The sequence below is a fragment of the Manis pentadactyla genome, chromosome 2, assembly GCF_030020395.1.
Source record: "Manis pentadactyla isolate mManPen7 chromosome 2, mManPen7.hap1, whole genome shotgun sequence".
NCBI classification, from domain to species: Eukaryota; Metazoa; Chordata; class Mammalia; order Pholidota; family Manidae; genus Manis; species Manis pentadactyla.
This window is the reverse complement of record NC_080020.1, coordinates 95269159-95293878: the sequence shown is the minus strand read 5'-3', so window position 1 is coordinate 95293878 and position 24720 is coordinate 95269159. Positions and strand designations below refer to the sequence as shown.

Below are 24720 nucleotides of genomic sequence, written 5' to 3'. Positions count from 1 at the left end.
TATAATGGTTATATCCTCTTGTTGGACTGAGCCCTTTATCATTATGTAATGTCCTTCTTTGTCTTTTGTTACTTTCTTTATTTTGAAGTCTGTTTTGTCTGATACCAGAATTGCAACACCTGCTTTCTTCTCTCTGTTGTTTGCATGAAATATCTTTTTCCATCCCTTGACTTTTAGTCTGTGTATGTCTTTGGGTTTGAGGTGAGTCTCTTGTAAGCAGCATATGGATGGATCTTGCTTTTTTATCCATTCTATTACTCTGTGTCTTTTGATTGGTGCATTCAGTCCATTTACATTTAGGGTGATTATTGAAAGGTATGTACTTATGGCCATTGCAGGTCTTAAGTTTGTGGTTACCAAAGGTTCAGGGTTAGCTTCTTTACTCTCTTACTGTCTAACTTAACTCACTTGTTGAGCTATTATAAACGTGGTCTGATGATTGTTTATTTCTCTCCCTTTTTATTCCTCCTCCTCCCTTCTTCATATGTTGGGTGTTTTGTTCTGTGCTCTTTTTAGGAGTGCTCCCATCTAATCCCCTGTAGAGTTGGTTTGTGGGAGGCAAATTCCCTCAACTTTTGCTTGTCTGTGAATTGTTTAATCTCTCTTCATATTTAAATGATATTTGTGCTGGATACAGTAGTCTTGGTTCAAGGCCCTTCTGTTTCATTGCATTAAGTATATCATGCCTTTCTCTTCTGGCCTGTCGGGTTTCTGTTGAGAAGTCTGATGATAGCCTGATGGGTTTTCCTTTGTAAGTAACCTTTTTTTTCTCTCTGGCTGCCTTTAATACTTTGTCCTTGTCTTTGATCTTTGCCATTTTAATTATTATGTGTCTTGGTGTTGCCCTCCTTGGATCCCTTGTCATGGGAGTTCTGTGTACCTCTGTGGTCTAAGAGGCCATTTCTTCCCCTAGTTTGGGGAAGTTTTCGGCAATTATTTCTTCAAAGACACTTTCTATCCCTTTTCCTCTCTCTTCTTCTTCTGGTACCCCTATAATTCATATATTGTTCCTTTTTGATTGGTCACTCAGCTCTCTTAGAATTCTTTCATTCCTGGAGATCCTTTTATCTCTCTCTGCATCAGCTTCTCTGTGTTCCTGTTCTCTGTTTTCTAGTCCATTAATGGTCTCTTGCATCTCGTCCATTCTGTTTTGAAGTCCTTCCAGAGCTTGTTTTATTTCTGAATTCTCCTTCCTTAGTTCTTGCATATTTCTCTGCAAGTCCATCAGCATGGTTATGACTTTTGTTTTGAATTCTTTTTCAGGAAGACTGGTTAAATCTATCTCCCCAGGTTCCTTCTCAGGGGAAGATGTAGCAGATGCCGAAGCTGTCTGGGTTAGTCTTGTCTGGATCATATTTTTTTGCCTTTTCACGTTGACAGGTGCTATTGACTGTCAGCTGGGAGGGCCAAACTTCTTACTTGCTACTGGCCTTTTTTTACTGGGACAACTGTGACCCGTAGTGGCTTGTGTTGGGTAATTGCGTGTAGACTGGGTCTTTGTGTCTTGCGTGGCCAGTATGGAGGAAACTCCCTTTCTTAGGGCGTGGTCTGCCTTAGGCTGCTTCTCTGCTTTCACAGCGCCCGGAGGGGTAATGGATGGGGGGGGTGCTGTTTGGCTGTTTACCTCCGTGAGGGGTCTCAGAGCTGTTGCCCAGGGGGTTAGTGTGCCCGGTTTTCCCTGTAATTTCCAGCCACTGGGCTGTGACCTGTGTTGTTTCCGTCCAGCTGTTACGTCCCTGTCCCTTTAAGACTTTCAAAAAGCACTGGCTTTTCTTTGTCACAGGGGCATCAGCTTCGGAACCCGCTCAGAGGTCTTGCTGCCCTGTTTCCCTAGTTTCCAGCCCTCCACGCATGCACTGTGTCTGCACTCTGGTGCGGGTGGCTGGGGCTGGGTGTTTAGCAGTCCTGGGCTCCCTCTCCCTCCCGCCGGGAGCTGGGGGGAGGCGTGCTCGGGTCCCGCTGGGCCGGGGGTTGTATCTTACCTCTTTCACCAGGCACTGGGCTCTTGCACATGTGGATGTAGTCTGGCTATTGTCCTGTGTCTTCTGGTCTCTCTTTTAGGATTAGTTGTATTTGTTGTATTTTCAAAAATATATATGTTTTTGGGAGGAGATTCCCACTGTCCTACTCATGCCGCCATGTTGGCTCCACCCCCTCATAATTACTTTTTAAAAGGCAAAATCTCAAGCATGCCAGACTTTTTGCTAGTTTCACTTCTGTCATGGTTTGACTGATTTTAAGTTTACTGTTCTAATGATATTCAAAGAGTTTTTAAATTCAAGTTCAGTAAATAGTATCTGAATGTAGAGAAAAATTAAGTTAAAGGAAATTTATCAATGTATTTGTTTACAAAAATTAAAACTTACAATCAGGCAAAAAGCAAACCCAAGGCGGTCCACTGTCCCCACTTTTACTCAACATAATACCGGAAGTCTTAGCCACAGCAATCAGACAATAAAAAGAAATAAAAGGCACCCAAATTGGTAAAGAAGATGTGAACCTGCCACTATTTAAAGATGACTTGATACTGTATATGGAAAACCCTAAAGATACCAACAAAAAACTATTAGAACTAATAAATGAATTCAGTAAAGTTACATACAAAATGAATTCATTAAAGATACATAAAAAATCTACATGTACACAAATCTTTTGCATTTCTGTATACTAAGAATGAAACTTGCAGAAAGAGTAATCAATAAAACAATTCCATTTATAATTGCATCAAAAACAATAAAATACCTAGGAATAAACCTAACCAAAGAGGTAAAAGACCTGTACTCTGAAAACTTTAAGATATTAATGACAGAAATTGAAAAGACACAAATAAATGGAAAGCTATCCCATGCTCATGGATAGGAAGAATAATGTTAAAATGGCTGTTCTGCCCAAAGCAATTTACAGATTCATGCAATCCCCACCAAAATACCAATGGCATTTTTCAAAGAACTATAGCAAATAATCCTAAAATTTATATGGAACCACCATAGACCCTGAATAGCCAAGTAATCTTGAGAAAGAAGAAAAAAGCTAGGGGTATCACACTCCCTGATTTAAAACTGTTCTACAAAGCTACAGAGATTAAAACAGTATGGTACTGTCATGAGAATAGATACATAGATCAATGGAACAGAATAAAGCCCAGAAATAAACCCATGCATAGATGGTCAATTAATATATGACAAAAGAATCAAGAATATAAAATGGGGAAATGACAGTCTCTTCAATAAATGGTGTTGGACAGCCACATGAAAAAGAATAAAACTAGATCATTGTCTTATACCATACACAAATATAAACAGAAAATAGATTACGGACTTAAATGTAAGAACATGAAACCATAAAATTCTTAGAAGAAAACATGCAGGAACATCAGCATGAGCAACTTTTTTCCAGGATATATCTTCTTGGGCAAGGGAAACAAAAGCAAAAATAAACAAGTGGGACTAGATCAAACCAGTTTCTATACAGCAAAGGAAACTGTCAACAAAACAAAAAGGCAACTATGGTATGGGAGAACATATCTGCAAATGATATATCTGATAAGGGGTTAACATCCAAAATACAAAGAGAACTCATAAAACTCCACACCAAAAAACCAAATAACCCAGTTAAAAAAGGGCAGATGACCTAATAGACATTTTTCTAATGAAGACATACAGATAGCCAATAAGCACATGAAAAGATGCTCAACTTCACTAATCATTAGGGAAAAGCAAATCAAAACCACAGTGAAATATCATCTCACACCAATCAGAATGGCTACTATCAAAAAGACAAGAAATAATAAGTGTTGGTGAGGATATGGAGAAAAGGGAACCCTCCTATACTGATGGTGGGCATGTAGATTGGTCTAGCCACTGTGGAAAACAGTATGGCAGCTCCTCAATAAACTAAATATAGAAATACCATACTACTCAGCAATTTCACTTCTGGAAATTTACCCAAAGAAACACATCACTAATTCAAAAAGATATATGCACACCTATGTTTATTGCAGCATTATTTACAATAGCCAAGATATGGAAACAACCCAAGTGCCTATCAACAGATGAATAAAGATGTGGTGCATATACATAATGGAATATTGCTCAGTTATAAAAAGAAGGAAATCCTGTCATTTGCAACATGAATGGACCTAGAGGGTATCAGGTTAAGTGAAATAAGTCAGAGAAAGACAAATGCCATATGATTTCACTTACATGTGCAATATAAAAATCAAAACAAACAAATAAAAAGAAATAGACTCATAAATACTGACAACAGACTGTTGGTTACCATAGGGGATGGGGTGGAGGTTGGGTGAATAAGTGAAGGGAATAAAGAGGCACAAACTTCAAATTATAAGATGAATTAGACATAGGAATTGAAGGACAGCATAGAGAATTTAACCAATAATACTGTAGTATCTTGGTATGGTAGCAGAGAGTTACCACACTTACCACAGTGAGCATTTAGTAATACATATAATTACTGAGTCACTATGCTGTACAGCTGAAGTCAATATAATACTGTATAACAACTATATTCCAAAAAAGAAATTATAACTTATAGAAATGTCTTTAGCTTTTCTGGTTTTCAGGGTTACATCATTTTTCTAGAAATAACAAAATTTTATTATGTAACTGACTAGCTATGAAATATTTCTGAGTTAGAACTATGCGGCCATTAGTTTAATATCTAATTGATATTTTTCTTTCCATTGTGAGTGACTTTTCTTTAAAAGGTAATTGAGATAAGTATGTTGAGACAAACTTTTCTATTATTGTCTCATTATGATTTTAAATAACAAGAAAAAAAGGTTTCTGTTTTCCGGTGTCTCACCAATAGTAGGATCTTAATATACCTTTGTCTTTCGTACTGAAGTGTCTTCACTTTGAGGTTACTTTTATCTGTTAATACAATTGGTACAGTTTAAGGGTTTGTCTTCAAAGCTTTCTTTAAAGGTTTTTATCTAGTTTAAATGGGACTTTTCAGTATAAAACGAACAGAAAGAATGCTTCAGTTAAAGGGAAGGAATAATTAAACAAACATTAGGAAAAAACATCCCTGAGAGTTTTTGTCAGGAGGATTTGTGTGGAGAGAGCTGTGCTGTGAGTCCCATCCCCTCTCCCCCAAGGACGGGGAGAGGGATCTGCCTGCTTATAGCAAACCCAGTGGATGCTTGCATGGGTTACCCCAAGAGCTGAATATGTGGCCCCTGGACTTTGGGGCAGTGTCCTGGGGCTTGGTGCCACCCAAAAGTTTAGGAGAGAGAAAGACATGGAATGCTGTGTGGGCAGGCTGGTAGAGGTGGTGCTCTGGGACACCCTGGGCTCCCAGAGTTGGCCTGGCAGAGGAGGAATGGACTCTTGAGTCCTGGGAAAGAAACGGGTGATCTCGATGCACCCATCTCGGGGGCTGTCCAGTGGGCTACCTCAAAGGAGGGAAGGACCCCAGCAGCTGAGGAAGGAAGCGTAAGTGATTGAGATGGGAACACAGGTGAACAAGGCTGAGAGTGAAGCTCTGAGGAACCGGCAAAGTGCCCATGAGAGAAGAATCACAGAGAACACCAGAAAGGAGGGGGTGAGGTCACTACCAGCTGAAGAGGGATGGAACAGAGTTCCAGCTAATGTAAAAACTCCCTCACCCATTCCTGCCCGCTCTGCACCACCCCCACCTCCTCACCAGCACACCTCCCTGGGGAACAGGTTCTAGTGAGAGTGAGTGAAGGGCAGGGATGAGGGTAGAACATGACAGATAAACAGAACAGAAGCCAACCACTCACTCCTTCCCCCAGCTCCAACTGAAGCCAGGAACAACAGGCTACAGAAGAATAGTTTCAGGCTTTGATTCATACATTGGCCTGGTTATTCTAATTTCTAAATTGAGCCTATCTCTTACCTGGGAGTGAGCAGAGTCTTTAAGAGGCTTTCCTGGGTTTTTGCCTAGGAGCAAGGGGAAAAGTTAGTCTTCCCCACTGGTCCAATAATGCCTAAAGGATTGTTATGAAAAAAAAAGAAAAATTAAAAGTATCCCTAAGCTGAGAAAAGACTTGAGGCTTCAGCAGATTGAAAGAGCTAATGTGAAGTTCAGAAGTGATGTTGAGAAGACTTACAAGGCATATTGATAAAATTAAGGAACTCAGAGGATAGAGGGAAAAAAACTTACACTTGACAAGCAACTCATTACAAAGAATGAGTTTTCTACAGAAGTAAAACATCAAATTGGTTTTGGAATTCTCGTCCACAAAAACAGAAGCTAGAAGAAAGTGGACATAATAGTTACAGACTAATAAGGGAAAAGGACCGCAACCCAAGAATACTATACCCAACATTATTGTTTCATCTGCTGGAGGGAAAGATGTTCAATAACTTAAGTGTATCACTCAAATGCATTACCTGAGGAAAACACAGTGCATTTCACAATTTTTATTACTGTACATATGGCCCTAAACTGCTGAAAAAAAATTGTGCCACATTTGCAAGACGGAGTATTGTGCAGTTAATAGAAGGAATGACTTAGTGTGTTAAAATTGTACCTGGGATTTGTTCTAAGACAAATTTCTATGCAGACACAAAAATATTGTCATGAAGGAAGAAGTTAATACTCACAGATCCCCAGAAGCAGGAGGCATGGCACACCAGGCCATTCGTGAGCCTATGGGGGAAGACCAGGGTCAGTCAGGAGGCTTCCTTTCTAGGGAAAGGGCAGAGGATGGCCCAGAGCCTTTACTAGGGTTTTTGTGTGAAGGAGTGGGTGAGGCGGGCTAGGAGCACTGAGTAAATTTAGGATTGCATAGTTTGAGTAACTCTGGCAGGCTTTGGGCATTAGGGGTGGTCCCTAATTGTCTGGTACTGGCTTTGGGGTGATTTAGAGCAGGCAGAATACTGGCTTGGTGTGTTTGAGTTTGATAAAGGAAATGGTCAGACCTGTGGACTCTGGATTGTTTGGCTTGCATAGCAAAGGCTTGCTCCCAGGGGAATCATTTGCTATCTCTAGTAATCAGTTAGTCTTGGAAGCAGCAGTGTTGCTGGGACCAAGTTCCTAACTGCCAGAGCATCACAAATACAGATTATAAAAAGATATAGTCAATACAATTAGCCTTGTGATGCTTTAGCATTATTATTAAGAAATCTTCGGGGATAAAGCTAGTGGTCACTTTTAGAGAGTAGAACGTAAGTTGCATGCCCAAACAGTGTAGAAAACATTTTACTATGAAAGTAAAAACGAAGAACACAAATACAGGTGGAAGGGATCCTTGTAGGCCAACCTAGATTGCTAACTAGATTGTCTATTTTTATGGCATTAGCCAAGAAAATAGATCTGAAACTCTGGGGATCTCTGACAGTGTCTTGGTGTTGGTGTAGTGTGTTAAAAACATGAGTCTTACATACACATGTCAAGGTGGCAGGATCAGCAGTTATTTTGTTAGAAGGTATGACATGGAACAGCAATAGACTCTATGTAAAGATTAATGGTATTGTCTATAACCATGAGGAGAGGTTGTGGTGGTCATGGTGGGAGACACAAGGCGTGTAGGAGAAAAGCTTGGGAAATTGGTGGTCCTCTCCCCAGAGGGTTGAAGGATTTGCCTGATATGAGGCAGGTGTCTTCAGGCAAAGTGAGAAACTCTATTAATATTTAGAATGGCACAGATAGTAAGTGCTATCAGATTTCCCTTTAGGCCTGAAAAGTGTTCAGGTGTCTACAGCAGGGTATGAGTGTAGTAGGATCATGGGCTAAGCAGACAGGAAGCTCAGAAACATGGTGGTATCCCTAATATCAAAGTATGGAAAACAAAACTGTCCTGTGTCCAATTTGTGCCTTACAAGAGGCAACCTGTGGGCACTGCTGGTGCCAAGATTTTGGTATCTGGGGTGGGCTCACCTCAGTGACGAGGTCTTGGAGCAGGGCAGTTTCCTCTGGGATGTGAGACTGGAGTGTCCTTTCCCAGAGCATATCCACTAGAGGTGATGCAGGTCTCAGTATTTGTCATATTTGGTTGAAATAATGGCTTAGAGGGTTTGGGCCTCCAGATGATAGATAAATGAAAGCACCCAGACCTGTACTTACTAAGACCAACACTTAGCAGAAAGGTGTGCAGCTGCACCTGACAGGATTGTTTTTGGCATGTTAAGGCTCAAAAAGGTCTGTATCAGATAAGCAGCTGTCTGGTTCATGAACAATCTGGCTAATGGGTCCTAGGAGAGTATATGCCCTTGATCTAGCCTCTAGTTCTTCTGGGATGGGGTAATGATAAAAAATCTCTAAGCATAGGGCAAGACATTACAAAAAGGGCCTCATATGTAAGTCTTTGTATACATGGAAGCAAGATACATCCCCACTTGAATACAAGACAGAGCCATGGGAAAGTTTGTAAAATTGGAGTGAGATTTCAGTTGTCCAAGGGCCCTTGAATTAAGATTAAGGCCTGGTGCAAGATAGAGACCCATTTATGGGTCCATGTACCTGACTAGAATTTGAAAAGGAGTTGTTTGAGAAGACCATTATGTCTCTCAATTAAACCAACTATTTGGGGGATCTATTAGGACATGAAAGTTATACTGAATATCTTGTGGAAGAGACTAGCCTTGTGTATTCTGAGAAGTAAAATATGTGTCTTGGTTACTATCAGTACTAATTGCAACTCCAAAAGTAATACAGTATCCTGGCAGGCCTTGTATTGTAGCCTTAATATATGTGGAGATGTGTCACTTTGATTTGTATTTGAGGAATCTGTGAGGTGAGAGTCCCAGAGTTTGCATTTTTCTCCCTGAAAAGGACAATTTTTAGGGCCTGGCCTAACCATTTATAATAAATTTGAAGAAGGGGCTACTTGTTGACCAGGGCATCCAGCACTAAGGTTGACTGCCTTAAGTCTGGCCAACTGTGCTGTTTCTTAGGTCATGTCCTTAATTAGGGCCATCCTGACTGAGATGGAAAGCAGCATCATGAGCTCCATCATGTATGAAGGTTAGCAGTGCCATTTGCATGGTCTATATACTCCTATTGCTGTTTATTCACTTAATGCCAAATGTCTTCCCAGGTAGCCAAGCAGTTGGAGGGAAGGATGACATGATCCAGCACCAAGTCATCTTGGAAGGGACTGAGGACAGGGAAAGCTATCTCCTGCAGGTGCAAGACTGCCAGAGTCCAGGTTAAGTCCAGGTGGAAGTCCTGTCTTAAGGACTTGGTAGCTGTGCCGAGTTTCTGATGTGCTGTTTCCATAACCCAGAGCTTAACAAGCAGCTGGGTATGAAGGTCACAGGCTCAGGTCTGTTTTTTGTTTTATTTGTTTGTTGTTTTAGCAATGTATAGTATGAGGCTGAGAGGAGCATTCTTGTATCAGAAGCCCTTGGGCAACTTAATGACCATCCTAATTGTCCAGAGCCTCTAGGAGGCTTAACAAGAGGTTGCCAAAGTCTTTTTAGTGAAGAATTCCTGAAGAGCACTAACAGGAATGCCTGTTGATATTAATCTGGAAGTAAAATTTGTAAATAAAAAATTTCACCATAAAAGAACTCCCAAGGTACTAGAAGATGTTAATCTTCTGTATCCTAAATGAGTGTGATCAAATGGGTCTCCTTGGAGTTGGGTGTTATCAATGTAATGTCACACCCGTGCTCCTGGAAAAAGGTGGATGCAGTTGAGATCCAGTGCAAATTGTGTGTGATGGCAAAGCTGTTGGTACCCAATAGGCAGCCTGGAAAAGGTGTGCTGTGTCCTTCTGAGGTGAAGGGAAATTGCAGCTGAGAGGCTGTTGAAATAGGCACTGAATTGAACATGTTAGCCAAATCTAAATTGACAAGAGCAATATATTTCCCAGTTGTTGACTGAATGGGAACAGTAATTTTAGTAATACTGGACATTGGGTTTAGGGACTCTAGTGGATGGGACCACGGCATTAATATTATAATAGTTATACAGTATAAGGTACCTTTTTATTTATTTGATATATAAATTATTTAGTATATTAATTTGGCATATAAAATTTGGATTTCCAATTGGATCAAATTAGAAAACTTTAATTTTACATATGTATGTATTATTGAATTACTGGATGTTTATCTGCTAAGCTCCTGGTGGCCCTGAGTGGTCACTGCTGTGAGGAGTGGCCCCCTCCTCTAGATTGTCAGAACAGCCCTTAGAGGGGCTAGGACACCTAGAACAGCAATGGCGGCAATGGCTTTACCTTTTACATTTTTTGTTTTGAGCATGAATTCCTTTGCATGCCGATAAAGAGCAACTCTTAAGAGTCCATGTGCTGTAGACTATACGGTTTGCATTTTTAAAATTAATTAGATCACCCCTTCAGGGTTTTTGGAAGTGCGGAGTCAGGGTTGTGTGTGTGGCTGGTACCGGATGCTCCTTTCTGTTTCTTCCCTTTTCCATGAAATAGTGAGCTACTGGTCTCCAGGGATGGGACCTCTTACACGCCACTGAGCTGGGGAACAAGATGCTCAAGGCATCAGCAAGCAGGCACAGCACAGCTCATGACATGAACAATAAAGTTTGTGCTGAAGAGGCCCTCACACTAAGACCATGCGTGGCCCTCAGCATATGAGCAAGTGTTCAGGCAGAGCCATCTCCTACTACTTCAAGGAACAGGCTACACTTTGGATCAGAAAAGCTCGAAGGGGAAAAGGGAAGTGATTTATAGAGTAGCCCCAGGAGCACATAATGTCCTACAATCTAGGCACTTTCATGTCAGTGACTCTGATGGCCCCACCACTTGTCAGTACTGCCCGGTCACTGATCATACTCCCACTAGGGGGGCAGTCACTCCTTATGCCCTTTAGCAGATCCTTCCGAGATGTAATAGACTCCTGGGTGTTCTATCCTGGACCCTGGGTGCTCCACCATGGGAAATATGCTGAGTGCCTTTAGGTTGGGAAATCATGACAACACCCAACCATATCATCTCCATATGATGTCAAACCACCCAGTCTGCTGTGTCAACTATGTCAACATTTTTACCTGGGACTTGTTCTAATCTGATAAGGTAAGACATGCAGACATGGAAATCGCTGTCATGAAGGAAGAAGTTTACACACACAGATTCCCACAACCAGGAGTGAGGGCACACCAGGCCACGCAAGGCCATGCGGGAGAAGGACCAGGGTCAGTCAGGAGGCCTCCTCTCTAAGAATGGCTCAGAGCCTTTACTGGGGTTTTCATGGGAAAGAATGGCCCTGGGGTGACTTAGGACAGGGGAATATTGACTGCTGTGTGGCTTTGATAAAGGAGATGATTGGGGGTGTGGACTCTGGATTATATACCAAAGGTTCAGGGAGTCCTTTGTTATCATTAGGAATTAGCTAGACTCGGGAAGGGTAGTGTTGCTAGGATCAAGCCCTCAAATACCAGAGTATCAGGAATACAGAATATAAGAAAATACAGTTAATAAATGTAATATGCCAACAGAGGGGGATTTCTTTGAGCTATAACTGGAAAAAAAAATCAAGACACTTGTATATCCTATTTTTCCAAAATAAAAATATTAGCCCATCTATGTCTACATAGATCCATATAGAATTATAATGTGAAAGAACACATACTTAGTTAATAACTTGGATTGTGGCAAGAGGGGTAAGCAATGGGGAATGAGGTGCTGGTGTGGGAAGCGAGGAGTTTCCACTACAGCAACAGCATGCCGAACATCTCATTATGTAATATTACATGTCATAAAGAGAAGCATGGAAAGATGGCCACCAACATGTTAGCAGTGGTTACCTTGGGGTGGTATGATTCCAGGTGACCATTACATTCTTTTGGAAGTTTTTATGTTGCTTGAATTATTTATAATGAGCATGTCTATTTATATAATCAGAAAGAAACAACAGAGCTATTTGCAGTTTTTGAGGAAGACTTTTCCCTTAAAATTAAAAAAGATAATTTCCAATTTCAATGGCATTCTCAAAGGTCATAAGGATCCTCACCAAGAAGAAAAAAGTGAGAGTAAAATGGTCAGAGCTTAAGAAAATCAACTATGAAGTATATGTATGGAAAACATTTGGCCAGAAAAGTCTGATATGAGGCCTAACTGATATGAGTATAAAAACTCAACAGTTGTATACTTTTTGAATTCAATTGTATACAATTGAATATTTGGTATTCAAGCCCACAAAAAACTCTTTTACTAGATTCCTGCTGGTAAGAATCAGGAAGAAAGGTAATACAGGATTAGCTTCATGATAATCATTTGTGGATTCTGATACAAGAAAAGTAGATGTTAAATTAGAAATTTTATGACAACGTTGCATGTTTAGCCAGATTCCCTGCCAGGACATTTTCTGCTTAGATGAGTGAAATAGGTCTTGGTCATATCTTAACAAGATTCATTGAAAGAGAGTTCAAGCATGAGTACAGGTTGCCACCTGACACATTAAAGAAACAGGATTTTCTCCAAGTTAAAAACTTTCTGTAAAGCACACATTTTGGATTGAGCCCCAAAATATTTAACACAAAGCTAGATAATGTTCAACTAAGTAAATCAGTGCAAAACTGATACATGAATAAGAAAGAAGAAAATGCTGATGCTAACCTTTCAACTATTATTTTTGGTATGATCATCTTCAGTAAAATCATCATGGAAGTGAAAATGAACAGTGATGGTAAAGTCAGTAAGAGAAAGTCAGTGCTGATAACCTCCACTTGCTCATCCCAGATTGCATCTTGTAGTTCACACAGTCTGCTCAAGGAGCTCCATGGGGGTGCCTCAACCTGTTTCCTTGCACTATAGCAATATGGGCTGTCCCAGACCCAGTAACTGGGATCAATGAGACTTGTTTTGATTAAATAAACTACACAGAAGTCTGTTTCAGGATTTCATGCAAATACTAACTTCATTCAAAAACACAGGGGTAAAAAAATCACCCAAGTTCAGGGTTAATTTTAACTGGACACTTTAAAAAAAAGACAAAAAACAGTCTCATTTAAAAAGTTTCATCAATAGAGATACAAAAGTACTAAGTATTGATATTCATCCTTCCTCATCACTGCTGCTCCAGGCATCTTCAAATGCTGGATTTAATTGTGATTTGGTTGTAGTCTAAGAAAACAGGGAAAAAAAGGGGGAGGTATGATTATTCTATTTTATAACTTTAGGTTTATAATATACTTTTGAAATACAAAATGAAAAGCAGTTAGTTTACTTTGAAAGAAATTACGTGGTTGCTAATTTCAAAAGTAATGTACAAAAGAAACAACCCCATATACAACATAAAATACTGTAACTTCATTTTAGATACACCAAACTCTATCCAAATTATTCGTTTCCTTCAAAGGAGTAACCTCACAAACACATACATATATGTACTTACATATATACTATGATTCTGCTGTTGCTTAAGACATTTCTATATAACTCTTTGGAATTACCTACATAAGGGGGTACATTAACATCCAAGTGGCTAAGAGTAGACTCAGCTCTATAGTCTGACTTGATAACCCAAAATACTAATGATATCAACTTTTTACTGTTTGGGTGGACCTTACTTTTATAAATAAGCAAATATCAATAATGGGAAATAAGGTGTTAATCAAACTGAGTAACATTATTTTTGGTCCAAAAAGTAATGTGAGTTATTGGGCAGAGAGAGTTATTTATTTATTTATTTATAACTTCAGAAGCACATGCAAAATATGTCAGAAATGGTAACATGTTTGTCATTAGGACATAGGTTTCCCTGGGAAATTTCTTTGACATATAATATACATCTGGATGGTGTTGACTTAAAACAATAGAACATCACAGTATTACAACTTCAGAGCCATACCTAGTAAAGGTAGTCAGCAACTAGGGAAACTTTAATTATCTGTGGTATTTCAAATCAACTCACTTTTTGGGGATACTTTTTGAATGGCTACCTTCTTATTCTATGGCAAATAACTAAGGGCTTTAAGATGGTCTCATTTTTTGAGTATCTGAGCATTATGAAACAGGTTTGTTTCTACTTCTGCAGCTTTTACATTTGCTAAAGTTGTTCAAACCCAAATCCAATTATGTGTTAGCACCAGACTACTCTTAAATTATCTTAGATGTATTGTCTTTTATAACATACAGCAATATTATATGTTACAGACAACCCTTACTATAGGTCTGAGAATGTTCATTTTCTTTTTGATGAACATGACGACTTAGCATCTTATAATCCAACGTTAACAGTAGAAAAGTGGGTGTCTTAGAGTAAATTCCCCCAACTATCAGCTAGAATAGCTAGAAAACAACATATTAATTTAGATATTATTTATAGCTGTTAAAGCAATAGAGTCCATTATTAAGCCTAATGTTGGCTATTGTCACCATTATCAAACCTAATGTTGGTTGTTGTCACTTAGTTGTACAAATTTCATTACACTCCAAATGCTGATATGAAAAACTATTACCAAACCTCAGCTAACTATTTACTTATTTCTGGCAGCAGTCCACTGATTTGTAAGAGTAGCATACTGAAGTCTGTTCATTTATTCTTTCATCCAAATGTTTACTGAATGTCCTATCTTTCTGGGTTTATAATTTAACTACTAAGTTAGGTTATTTAGTGAGAGTTTATTCAAAGATGTATTGTCCTGGGGGTAGATGACTCCTCTTCCTAACTCTATCTTTAGAAGCCTTTAACTTTGGCTTAGGTATCTACCAAAAATGTTCCTGGATGGATAAGCCACACAAAGGTTATGCCTCTTAAATCCACTATGGAAGTCCAATATGTAACCTATTAAACATCTTAATTTCATTTAAAGACAACAGAGAAGCAAAATTATATTTTATTGTAAATTATTTTTGCTATGGTGAGCAAAGAAATAAAAATAATTAAATGAAAATAGAAATGCAGTTGCAAATAAATTTTAGTTTATAGTAGTGAAGGATAATAATATTAATGCATTACAGTATTATTAGAAGTATACTTTATTGCTAAAAAAAGTTACAAATAAAACGTGATACTTATAGTTAAAAGCTGCAGTAAAAATGTATATGTATGTGGTACACATGTTGCTGTTTGAGACCAACTGGCCAAGTGTATTTACCTACGTATTACTTCGGTTTTCTCTACAACATCTCCTCCTAGTGGTCATCCTTCCTATGCTAGAATATAATCCATCTCTACTTCACCCAGATGGATGGCCTGTTCTACTGACAGATAAATTGTGAACGTTGTGGAGATAGGGAAGACTGAGTTTAGAGGGGATCCAGGTCCAAGTAATGAGAAGGAAGAACAAAACCAAACTTAATTATTTAAAATACATACATCTTGAGCTATTCTAAATTTCTTTCTGGTAATCCTCTACAGGTAAAATACAGGGTTATTTGTGTCAGGAAGTAATTATACAAATGGTAAATAAAACAGCTAGGTATTGTGTAACCATCAAAATAAAGTGAGATTCTCAATGAGAGGTCAGATTTAAACTATAAAGTAGCTGCACTACAGAGCTCAGGCAGAAAAATGTGATTAGGAGTTATATAGGCTTGCCTTGACCATGACAAAACTTTAAGAAGCATGTTGAATAGGAAAGCAGAGTCCTCAGAATATGACACAACTAATTAAATAATAGGATTTATGCTTAAAGACCATAAAGTCCATCCCTATCACCCAATGCCTTTCAGTTTCTTACAGTGCAACTAAATTCTTCTATCTTGGACATCAGAAGACATACCCTTAAGGGATTATATCTTGGTTGATGGGCAAGTAAATCTCATCTCAAGGCTGGATTTCAAAGGAAACCTAAGAAAAATTTGGCCCATATGATTCTGATATTTGGAGATAACATAAACCTGTCCCAGATCACTAATGAATGGCAGAACTGGGATCAAGCCCAGTGAACAGCATTATTATTTAGTTTACCTGAAACTAAAGACTGAGTGCATCTATTTTGTTTCGAACCATGTTACAATGCCTTTCCAGGAAACTGCTGCAGTCAGTTATTTGATAGTTGACATGAAAACACTTACACGAGTTAAATAGTAAATATACATGTGAGAAATGGGATCTCCTGGGATCTGTATCAGATCATATTCATGTTCTACTTACATTCACAGGAATCTTTCAAACTAAAGTTTTGTGAAAATAATCTTAGCACATACCATTTTATGTAATATGAGATGATGGTTAATTAAAGTTAAAGCACATAACTGTATTTTAAAAGATAAGGTTTTACAGCTCTAAAACTTAAATATAAAGCTAACTTGTTTTTTGTGTATCTCTGGTTTTCTCTTTGTTCAGCTTCATTTCTCATACACAAAAATTCTAGGTAAGGAGTTCAAACTCACTATACCTACATAATAAGGAAATAAACTATGAGTCACATACTATCTTTATAAATGAAGGAATTTAGTATTTTAATATCCTTTTTCCATACATAAGTCATAGATTTATTTAAAATTTATTTTTACTGTTTTCATTTGGTAAACAATTCTTATACTTCCTAACATAGCCTATGGTATTGTAACTTGGATTTAATGTACACAGTCATTCTCAAACAGTAGGAAATGGTAATAATAAATGGCTGAACCAAACTATTTGATCATATTAAGCTTTCTATAGAAGAATATTCGGTCATTTAGAGCAGCTGTACATCAAAACTAATCAAAGCTATAATGAACCAAATTAGACATGTGATGAAATCTGGAAGTATTCATCCAGTGTTTGGCCAGCTGCTTGAAAATTTATTACTATGTTTTTTCTCCTTTCATTTGTATTAGGGCCAAAAGGAAATTCACAGTCTTCATAGGGCAGCAAACCATTATCAGTTGCAAATTTAGGTATGAAATATATTTTGTCAATAGCTGCTAAATGGTATCAACTAGCCCCACAAAAATTCATTTCCATGTGGTTTTGGACAAAGTCCTGTTTTCATAAAAAAGAAAGAAAAAATGAAAAATGTTTTTAGAATTTTAAACTTGCTCTATGAATAACTTGCTTCCATCTCCATTTAAGATGCTTTGTTTTTACTATGACTTGGGTGAGATTAACCTAAGGTATTTCTAACTACATTATTGATATTTCCAACTGTAAAACACTTTCATATGTAAATACTGTTTTTCAGACACCAGACTTCTTATATCCTAGAAATTATGATAAATGGGGATGATTAAAAGTATTTAGTAAAATAATCTTTGGTGGGAGAGATATCACCTTTAGACAGCTTGACATAAGTAAAAAAAATAAAAAGGCTACCACTTAAGTTCAGAGATCATATCTTATTCATTTTTGTTTACCCACTATATTTTTAAGGCTCTTTATTCACACTGTCATATTTATACCAACTTATGTTCTAAGATTAGGCACTAAAAGACTGCTGGTAGTAGTATAAATTGATAAAATTTGACAGTCTGAATAAAAAGCCTTAAGTCACACATGGTAACTCAAGAGATAAATCTGCTTCTAGGAATCTATCCAAAGAAATAATCAGAAATACAAACAATTTGTGAACAGATATTTACTCTGATTTGTTTAAAATGGTCAAAGGAAATGTGTCCAAACAAGTAAATATTTAAGTTAATTGTGGCATATGACAAAATGCTATATTATTATATAAAAATATTTACAAGTAGTTTTTAATGACATGGAAAAAGGCTTCTTGTATAATATTAAGTAAGAAAAGTAGGATGCTCTATTGTATATCCAAGCATATTAGACATGTTAAGAAAACATATGTATAAGAAAGAAATTAGAATGAAGTAAATAAAAATGTTGATAGTGATTAATTCAACTTAAGAAATTTATGTTCTTTTAGTATTTTTCTGAATATTCAAAATGTGTTATAATAGGCAAATTATTTTTATAATCAGAAAATAGCAAGAAATGCTTTAAAAGTCCTTCTTATATAAAGTAAATTATTAAAACTTTTTCCATATGATTTATAAGTCATTGTATAATTTGTACAAATAATATTTACCTCATCATCATCAGGAACTGGTTCATATAAGGATGGTACCCAAGCAAGAATATTACAGTCTCTGCTACAGCTATAAAGTTCCTGTAACACAGAAAGCAAAAATGTGATTGTGGGTCCATTTACAGCTGGTACCAATCTAAAATGAACTACATTACTTTTTAAACAATTAATTCTTAGGTTAAATCAATTAGATTAATTCTATTTCTACTCCCAAAGAAACTGGGCTGATGCCTTTTGTTTGTATAAGATGTAGTAAAGCTTTGTTGTGTATTTTCAAATAGTATTAGTATATGTCACAGCTTGTTAACATGTGAAAGTTTTACAAATACAATCAACAACTTAGTGGCTTTTATCCTCTTATTTCAAGTGTCAAAGTAGAGAAAGAAAAAAATGGAACAAATAGTTTGTCCTTCTGTGTCAGTAACTTAACTTAATAAAGACAAAAATAAAGAAACCATGAGTTTCCAGGTAAAATAGGCCAAAAGTTCACAAAAAGTTTTATTTAGCTCACATGTGCCTAACCGGCTTGCTATTCACCAGAAGAACTTCTAAGACCCATCTGCCATGCTTGCTGGAAAATTTAGTTTACAAGGGGAAACTTGGGTTGGTGCAGTCTCTGTCAATTTATTTGTGGATATGTTGTTTGCACGTGGTTGAACAATGCTCATTCCCACCCCAACAAAATTTAAGGGATGTGTTACATTGACTAGTACTGAAAACATTCCTATGGGACAGTGAAACAGATACTCTTATATACAAAGGGTATAAATTGGTTTGATCTTTTTGGAGAATAGAATCTAAACACATATCAAAAGTTTTTGTATGCATTTCTAAGAAGTCATGCCTAAGACACATGAAATTCAAAAATATCATTAGTATTAGGTTTATAAAAATAAAAATAGAGATAATTGTCTAAAAGTAGGGTAATGATTTATATATAACTTTATGTTGCATTCACATTACAGGATATTATAGAACCATAAACATTAAATTTTCTTTGGAAGAATATTTAATGACATGAAAAAATACCTATGTCAAGAGAGAAGAGCAGGATATAAACCAAATACTCATAGTGGGAAGGGCAAAAAACACGATTTAAAACCCCAGGTCAAATTAAAGAAAAAGCTACTATTTAAAAGAGAAAGAGCTAAAAAGAAAAAACAGTAAAATGTTTTAAGTAGTTGTAAAATTCAATCATTGTTTTTTTCCCTCACAAATATATTTCCGTATTTTTACACAAATATTTCTAACAATGAACCTTTTCTTTTTCTGTTCTGGTATGTAATCTTTTTTATTGTTCATCTCAAAAACTATCTGAATCACAATGTAATTGTATTTTTCCAAAAAATAAAGTAAGGGCTCCAGGGAAAGGGAAAATAAGACGGTGAAGCTATTTATAGGAAATACAGATTTTTAAAAATTAAAGTAAATTAAATTTTAGTTATACATTATCAAATTTTCTAAATGGAACAAAATTCTAGGCACACTTGTTAGGAAGCTCTGATTTGGTGGAAAGCAGTAATTTGTAGTCAGATTACCTGGGTTAAAAGCTTGGCTGTGTCTTTAAGTGATTCTGGACAATAAAATAAATACCACATTCTAGGAATTTCTTTGAATGGATAATCATGCTCTGTCATGTCAATAACTACTTGCAGGTTTGAGACAAGTCATGTCACTTCTCTGGCACTTTAGTTTTCTTCTAACAGAAGTAACACCAAAAATATATAACCAGTGGAACACAAGGGTACTGACCAATCAGAAGAGATACTGCCATAGAGTGAAAGCAGGGTTGAGGTGAGGGCTAGGAGGTCCCAGGGAACAGGGTGAAGCTGGAGGTCACTTAGAAAGCTTGGTGCAACAGCTACGTAATATTGAAACCGTGCAGTAGGATACTGCCATGTTGACGTGTGCTGGTTCAAAAATCAGCCTTGTGTATCCTACTGCACGGTTTCAGTCACAAATTAAGTAACCAGTTTTAATAAACAAATGAATAAGAGCCTTGCTAGATTATGGTTAAAATCCCTTCTATCTCTAATAATACATGACTTTCATTCTATTGGTATTTAACTCTTATGTGCCTCATTTTTCTTGACTACAAAATAGAAAATACCAATAGTCTTGCTATATCAGAGACTCATATAAAGGCACAGATGAGGTGATTTGTGCAAATATTTGCTGAAAAAACCCCATCTGCTCCATTGGTGAGATAAAAAAGAAAGGTCAGATGTTACACAAACAAAAGCCTTGGGTATTTAAGAAATAATATAAGTTGTATAAACTCAAAAACAAACTTATTATCCACTGGCAGAAAATCATGAAGAAATAAAATTTTAGACACATGCACACATACAAAGTCAAGGTACACAAACTACATTTTAAGATTAGATACACATATTCCATTTTTTCCCAAATGATTGTTTTTAAGAAATTATTTGAATTGACAGAGATTTTCAACTGCTAAATAAATGGAGCTCATATGCAAAAGAAAGAATTTATCCCAGTCAAGTTACACAGTACTATATCAGTTCTTATATATATCCTATACCATCTAAAAATCTGTCCTGTATTATCCACTATTTAAAAATGTGGATAAAAAGTATAATTCTTCAGAATGAAATCCCAATTTTCTTTCATATACAACTAGTCTACCAGGTAGCTACTTAAACATTTTTAATTCCCTTAAGTATATGATTCTTACCTGGAAATGGGATTGAAATACACAGCAGTCAACAGTTTTATAATGTCCCTTAAGCATAGATATCCGTTCTCCTGAGTAAATTGTATAAACAGCAATGGTGCTACCATATGGTACAAAAACAAATTCCAAACTGCAGCCACAGGAGACAGTGAACTTCAATCCTTTTCTGCTGTCATTACAAACTTTTCCATAGTTGACCTGTAGAATTTAAAATGACAATGTTACCCATTTCTTAAATATGAATCAAAAAGTTAACAAAAGCTGGAAGAAATATTTACCTAAAATATTATAATACACTACAGAGAGAGCTCTATTAAATAGAAAGTGATTAATGTCCTAGTAGAAACAAGAGCCACTATCATAAATGTGTATTTCACATAAGAGGGAAATACAAATAGTAAAAATTAAAAAACCCAAAAGCAAATGTGTACATTTCAACCCTGACAGAAAAAAAATGCAAATGAAAGCAACTTTGTAGAATCACTTTAGATCATTTAGCAAAAATTCTAAGACACCATAAGACACTCAGTATAAGTGAGGTAAACATGTTGGTGGCACTGTAATCTGGTCATTCCTCTAAAAGGCCAAATGGTTTATTATACAACAAAATACAATCTTTTGTTTTTTTTGAGGGGGGAGGGATAACCTTTCTATTTTAATACTTTTTTTCTTTTTCCTACATTTTTAATTATGGTAAAATACACATAACAAAATTTGGCATCTTAGTCATAGTTACATGTACTGTTCAAGTGACATTAAATATATCCACATTATTGCACAACTATCACCACCATCCATTTCCAGAATTCTCTTTGTCTTGCAAAACTGAATCTCTGTGCCATTAAATAATAAAGATTTCCTTCCTCCATAACCTAGGTACTACTCCTGGAAATTTATTTTGGGTAAATAGTTAAACAGCAAAAAGCTATATGCCCAGAAGAATTCAATGAAGCATTATCTAGAATGACAAAATAACTAAGAATTGAGTAAATTCCTAATAATGTTATATTAACTTTATTGTTTATATGGCAATTAGAAATCATAATTATGAAAATTATGCTGAGAGTAGATATAAAAGTTAAGTATAAAATGCACAGAACACAAGTAGTTTGTATACTATAACTGCAGCTTTATGTAAGTAATTATTTATTTGGGACAAAAAAATAAAAATTCTGTACCTGGATACGAAGGTGCAAGCGCAACCACATCAGCAACACCTGAGCAGTTAGAAACACAGAATTCCAGGTCCTATCCCAATCCTACTAAACTGAAATCTTCATTACAACAAGATCCCTAGGTAATCTGTAGGCTTCTCAAGGTCTGAGAAACTTTGAGTTAAAGAAACTGACAACTTTACTTCATACTGGTAATTTAGATGAGCAGTTTAGGGTAGGAGTAATACCAGCAGCTAATTATTTGGGAATTATAATCATTTAGATCACTAAAATCTCCCTTCACTGTGGCTAATGGTAATCTATTAAACAGTCATTTGATTTTTTTCTTTTTCTAAAGGTTAGGTGGGAGTATGTCTGTATGTATGTGTATATATGTGTATGCAAATTGGGGTCCAAATGGATACATGCTGATAATCTGTGGATACCACACTTGGCTTACCCACCCTCCAGGTTAGCATGTGACAGAAATCAGCCAAAAATGCACCTGTCTCACTCAAGTAGGGGTAGAGTGAAATACTAAAACATCAAAGCCATAGTCAGTAACTTGAGTTTTTGAAACCCACTTCACTCCCCATCCCTCCTTCTTTGGCTTCTTAGGAAAATGAAAGATTTAACCTCTGAGTTTCATTCTTCTAATCTGTTAAGTGGAAATAACATCATTTATCAGAGTTATTGTGAAAAACCAAATGAAATAATGCATATGGAAGCACCTATAACACAAAGGTATTAAGTCCCTAAAGTTATTAATTCCTACATATATTTAAAATAATGATACTACCTCATTTGTATCTTTTGATCTTACATTTACAACAATTTCTAGATAGCAGTGGGGAGGGGTGGAGGAAAAACACAAATCTTTAACTAGAATTCTCTGTTCCTCCTAGAAAAATTATAAACTGCTGGACTTTGATGGTTTATTTACATTTATCACAACTACTAGCTAAAAACTTATGATTTTTTCACTATACCACATTCCATTCCAAAGGTGAACCAGAAAGTGCTGAATGAGGTATGAATATTGAACTAGCTCACTAACTTTTCTCTTTGTCCTTAGGCATTTCCCATCCAATTCATCCTGCAATTTAACTTCCTACTAATCTTCATAAATCACTACTGTGATCTTATCACCTGTGGCTTCAGAACTATCAGTATATTTTCAATGCCTCATGGAATAAAATTCTAATAACAAACTAAGGAAAGGAGGGATCTACCAATTACTAAATGCTTACTAACTGTCACATACTGTGTGCTAGGGGATTATCGAAGGTTCCCATGCTATGACTATAAATGCTTACTATAAAAAGCAGTGTGTGATAAATAGCATGATATATATTATTATTATGAAAGACTGAGGAGAAACAGGTTACTTTTGGCTATGATATCTTAAAGGTGGTATGTATAGGCTTTGAAAAGATTTTGATAGGGGAGGAAGATTTCATAGACTTGGGATAGGATGATGACAAATCCAAAATTCTCTATTTTATGAATCTCTTTTAGTATCCCAGAAAATAAATACATCTAGTCCTTAAGTGAATACCTACAGTGATGCAGAGATTCCACCACAGTCATCTTATTTTACTGTCAAAGAACTATCAACATGATAATAATGATGGGTAACATTTTCTGAATAATAATAATAATAATATTTGCTGTATCAGGCAATGTGCTAAATGTTTTACATGCTTTATTTTGCATAGTACTCAAAACAATACTATGAGATAGGCAGTATTATTATACAAAGAGAAAACATTTAAAGGGGTAAAGTATTTTGATTAAGGTCTCTTGGCTAGCAAACGACAGCAACTGAATCAAAAGGCACAGTGTCACACTGCTGTAAATTATTATTCTTTCATTCCACTAAGTGATGATCATAGTACATTGTAATACAAGTGAACACTGGATACTCTGGAAGCATCTCAGCTAGACTAGAGTAGTTAAAGAGAAGCTGTGCCTGAGATGAATCTTGAAAGCTGAGAAGCAGCTAGAACAGGAAGAAGAATGGTATTCTAAATCAAAGGCAGCAGTCTATGCAGCAAACCGGGTGAGAGAACATGGCATATTGAAAGACCTCTAAGTAGTTCATCATGGCTACAGACAGGGAAAAATGGAAAAGGCATAAAACTGGTGAGTTAGAAGGTACAGTTTATGAAGCCCTTGTGCACACCAGGCAAAAGCACATAGTTGCAACCTGAAAGTCCCAAGGAAACACTGAAAAGGCTTGCCCTGGGAGATGAGTTTGGGAAAAGTCAGAAGGATGTAATTAAATATAGCTATCATAGGCCAGAGTGAAGCTGGAAAGAAAGACAGACGTGAAAAAAATTAAGAAGGAAGAATTAACAGGATGTGTAATTGACTTTATAGCTGGGATAAGGGATGGGGAAGAATAAAGGATAAACTCCCAGTTTTTAGACTGTGGTGATAATGCCAGTAAGGACTAGAAGAGCTACTTTGAGAATTTTTCTTTTGTTATGCCAAAAGCTCCCTTTCTGTGAATTTTCCCTGCAGATATTTGTTCTGTATGCTAAGGCAATGGTCTCCAGAGGGCAGTTCACACACCTCAAGGAGTCTGCAAGATAGATCCATTAAGGTGTGAGAAGAATATGACAATCTCTATTTCCATTTCATTTTTATCTAAAAAATAAGTAGTTAGCCTTTATTAAAATATATGTATACACAATAGGATTTGTACATAATTTATAAATAATTATACCTATATTGGAAGCATGTACTTAACGTATCTTTTTAAAACTAATTATGGTATTACTACTAAGGTAAGGTAACACCATACAATAAAATGAGTTCAATTATGGTGTGCCTATTATTTATCAGATACAGTACTACTTCATATGTGCTTCCATTTATCCTTACATTTACTGTTTAGGTACATAATAATCCTGATTCCCAGATGGAGATACTGAAACTCTTACCACAGCCCTTCACGACCTGAAATAAATTTCTTAATCTCACCAA

At 36.5% G+C, this 24720-nt stretch overlaps 1 protein-coding gene and 1 long non-coding RNA gene across 8 annotated transcripts in view; both read right to left on the bottom strand.

The window, feature by feature from the left end:
* Positions 1-2394: 2394 nt before the first annotated feature.
* The window catches only part of LOC130681673 (uncharacterized), a 219089-nt gene continuing 196763 nt past the window's right edge, over positions 2395-24720 (bottom strand). Inside the window, exon 2 of the long non-coding RNA XR_008994909.1 lies at positions 2395-2679. This is a non-coding gene — a long non-coding RNA (uncharacterized LOC130681673). The remainder of the gene's footprint in view (positions 2680-24720) is intronic.
* ERCC8 (ERCC excision repair 8, CSA ubiquitin ligase complex subunit) overlaps positions 12801-24720 on the bottom strand; it is a 48553-nt gene continuing 36633 nt past the window's right edge. For 5 of the 7 annotated variants that reach the window (XM_057494942.1, XM_057494945.1, XM_057494955.1 and 2 more), the window contains 3 exons: positions 20576-20773; positions 17878-17958; positions 12801-13033 (listed from right to left, as the gene is read on the bottom strand). In XM_057494942.1, the coding sequence (XP_057350925.1) occupies positions 12965-13033; positions 17878-17958; positions 20576-20773 (348 nt within the window). In that variant the 3' untranslated portion in view covers positions 12801-12964. Of the gene's footprint in view, positions 13036-17877; positions 17959-20575; positions 20774-24720 lie in introns of all 7 variants that reach the window. The other 2 variants (XM_036901779.2, XM_057494946.1) reach the window with 2 other exon arrangements.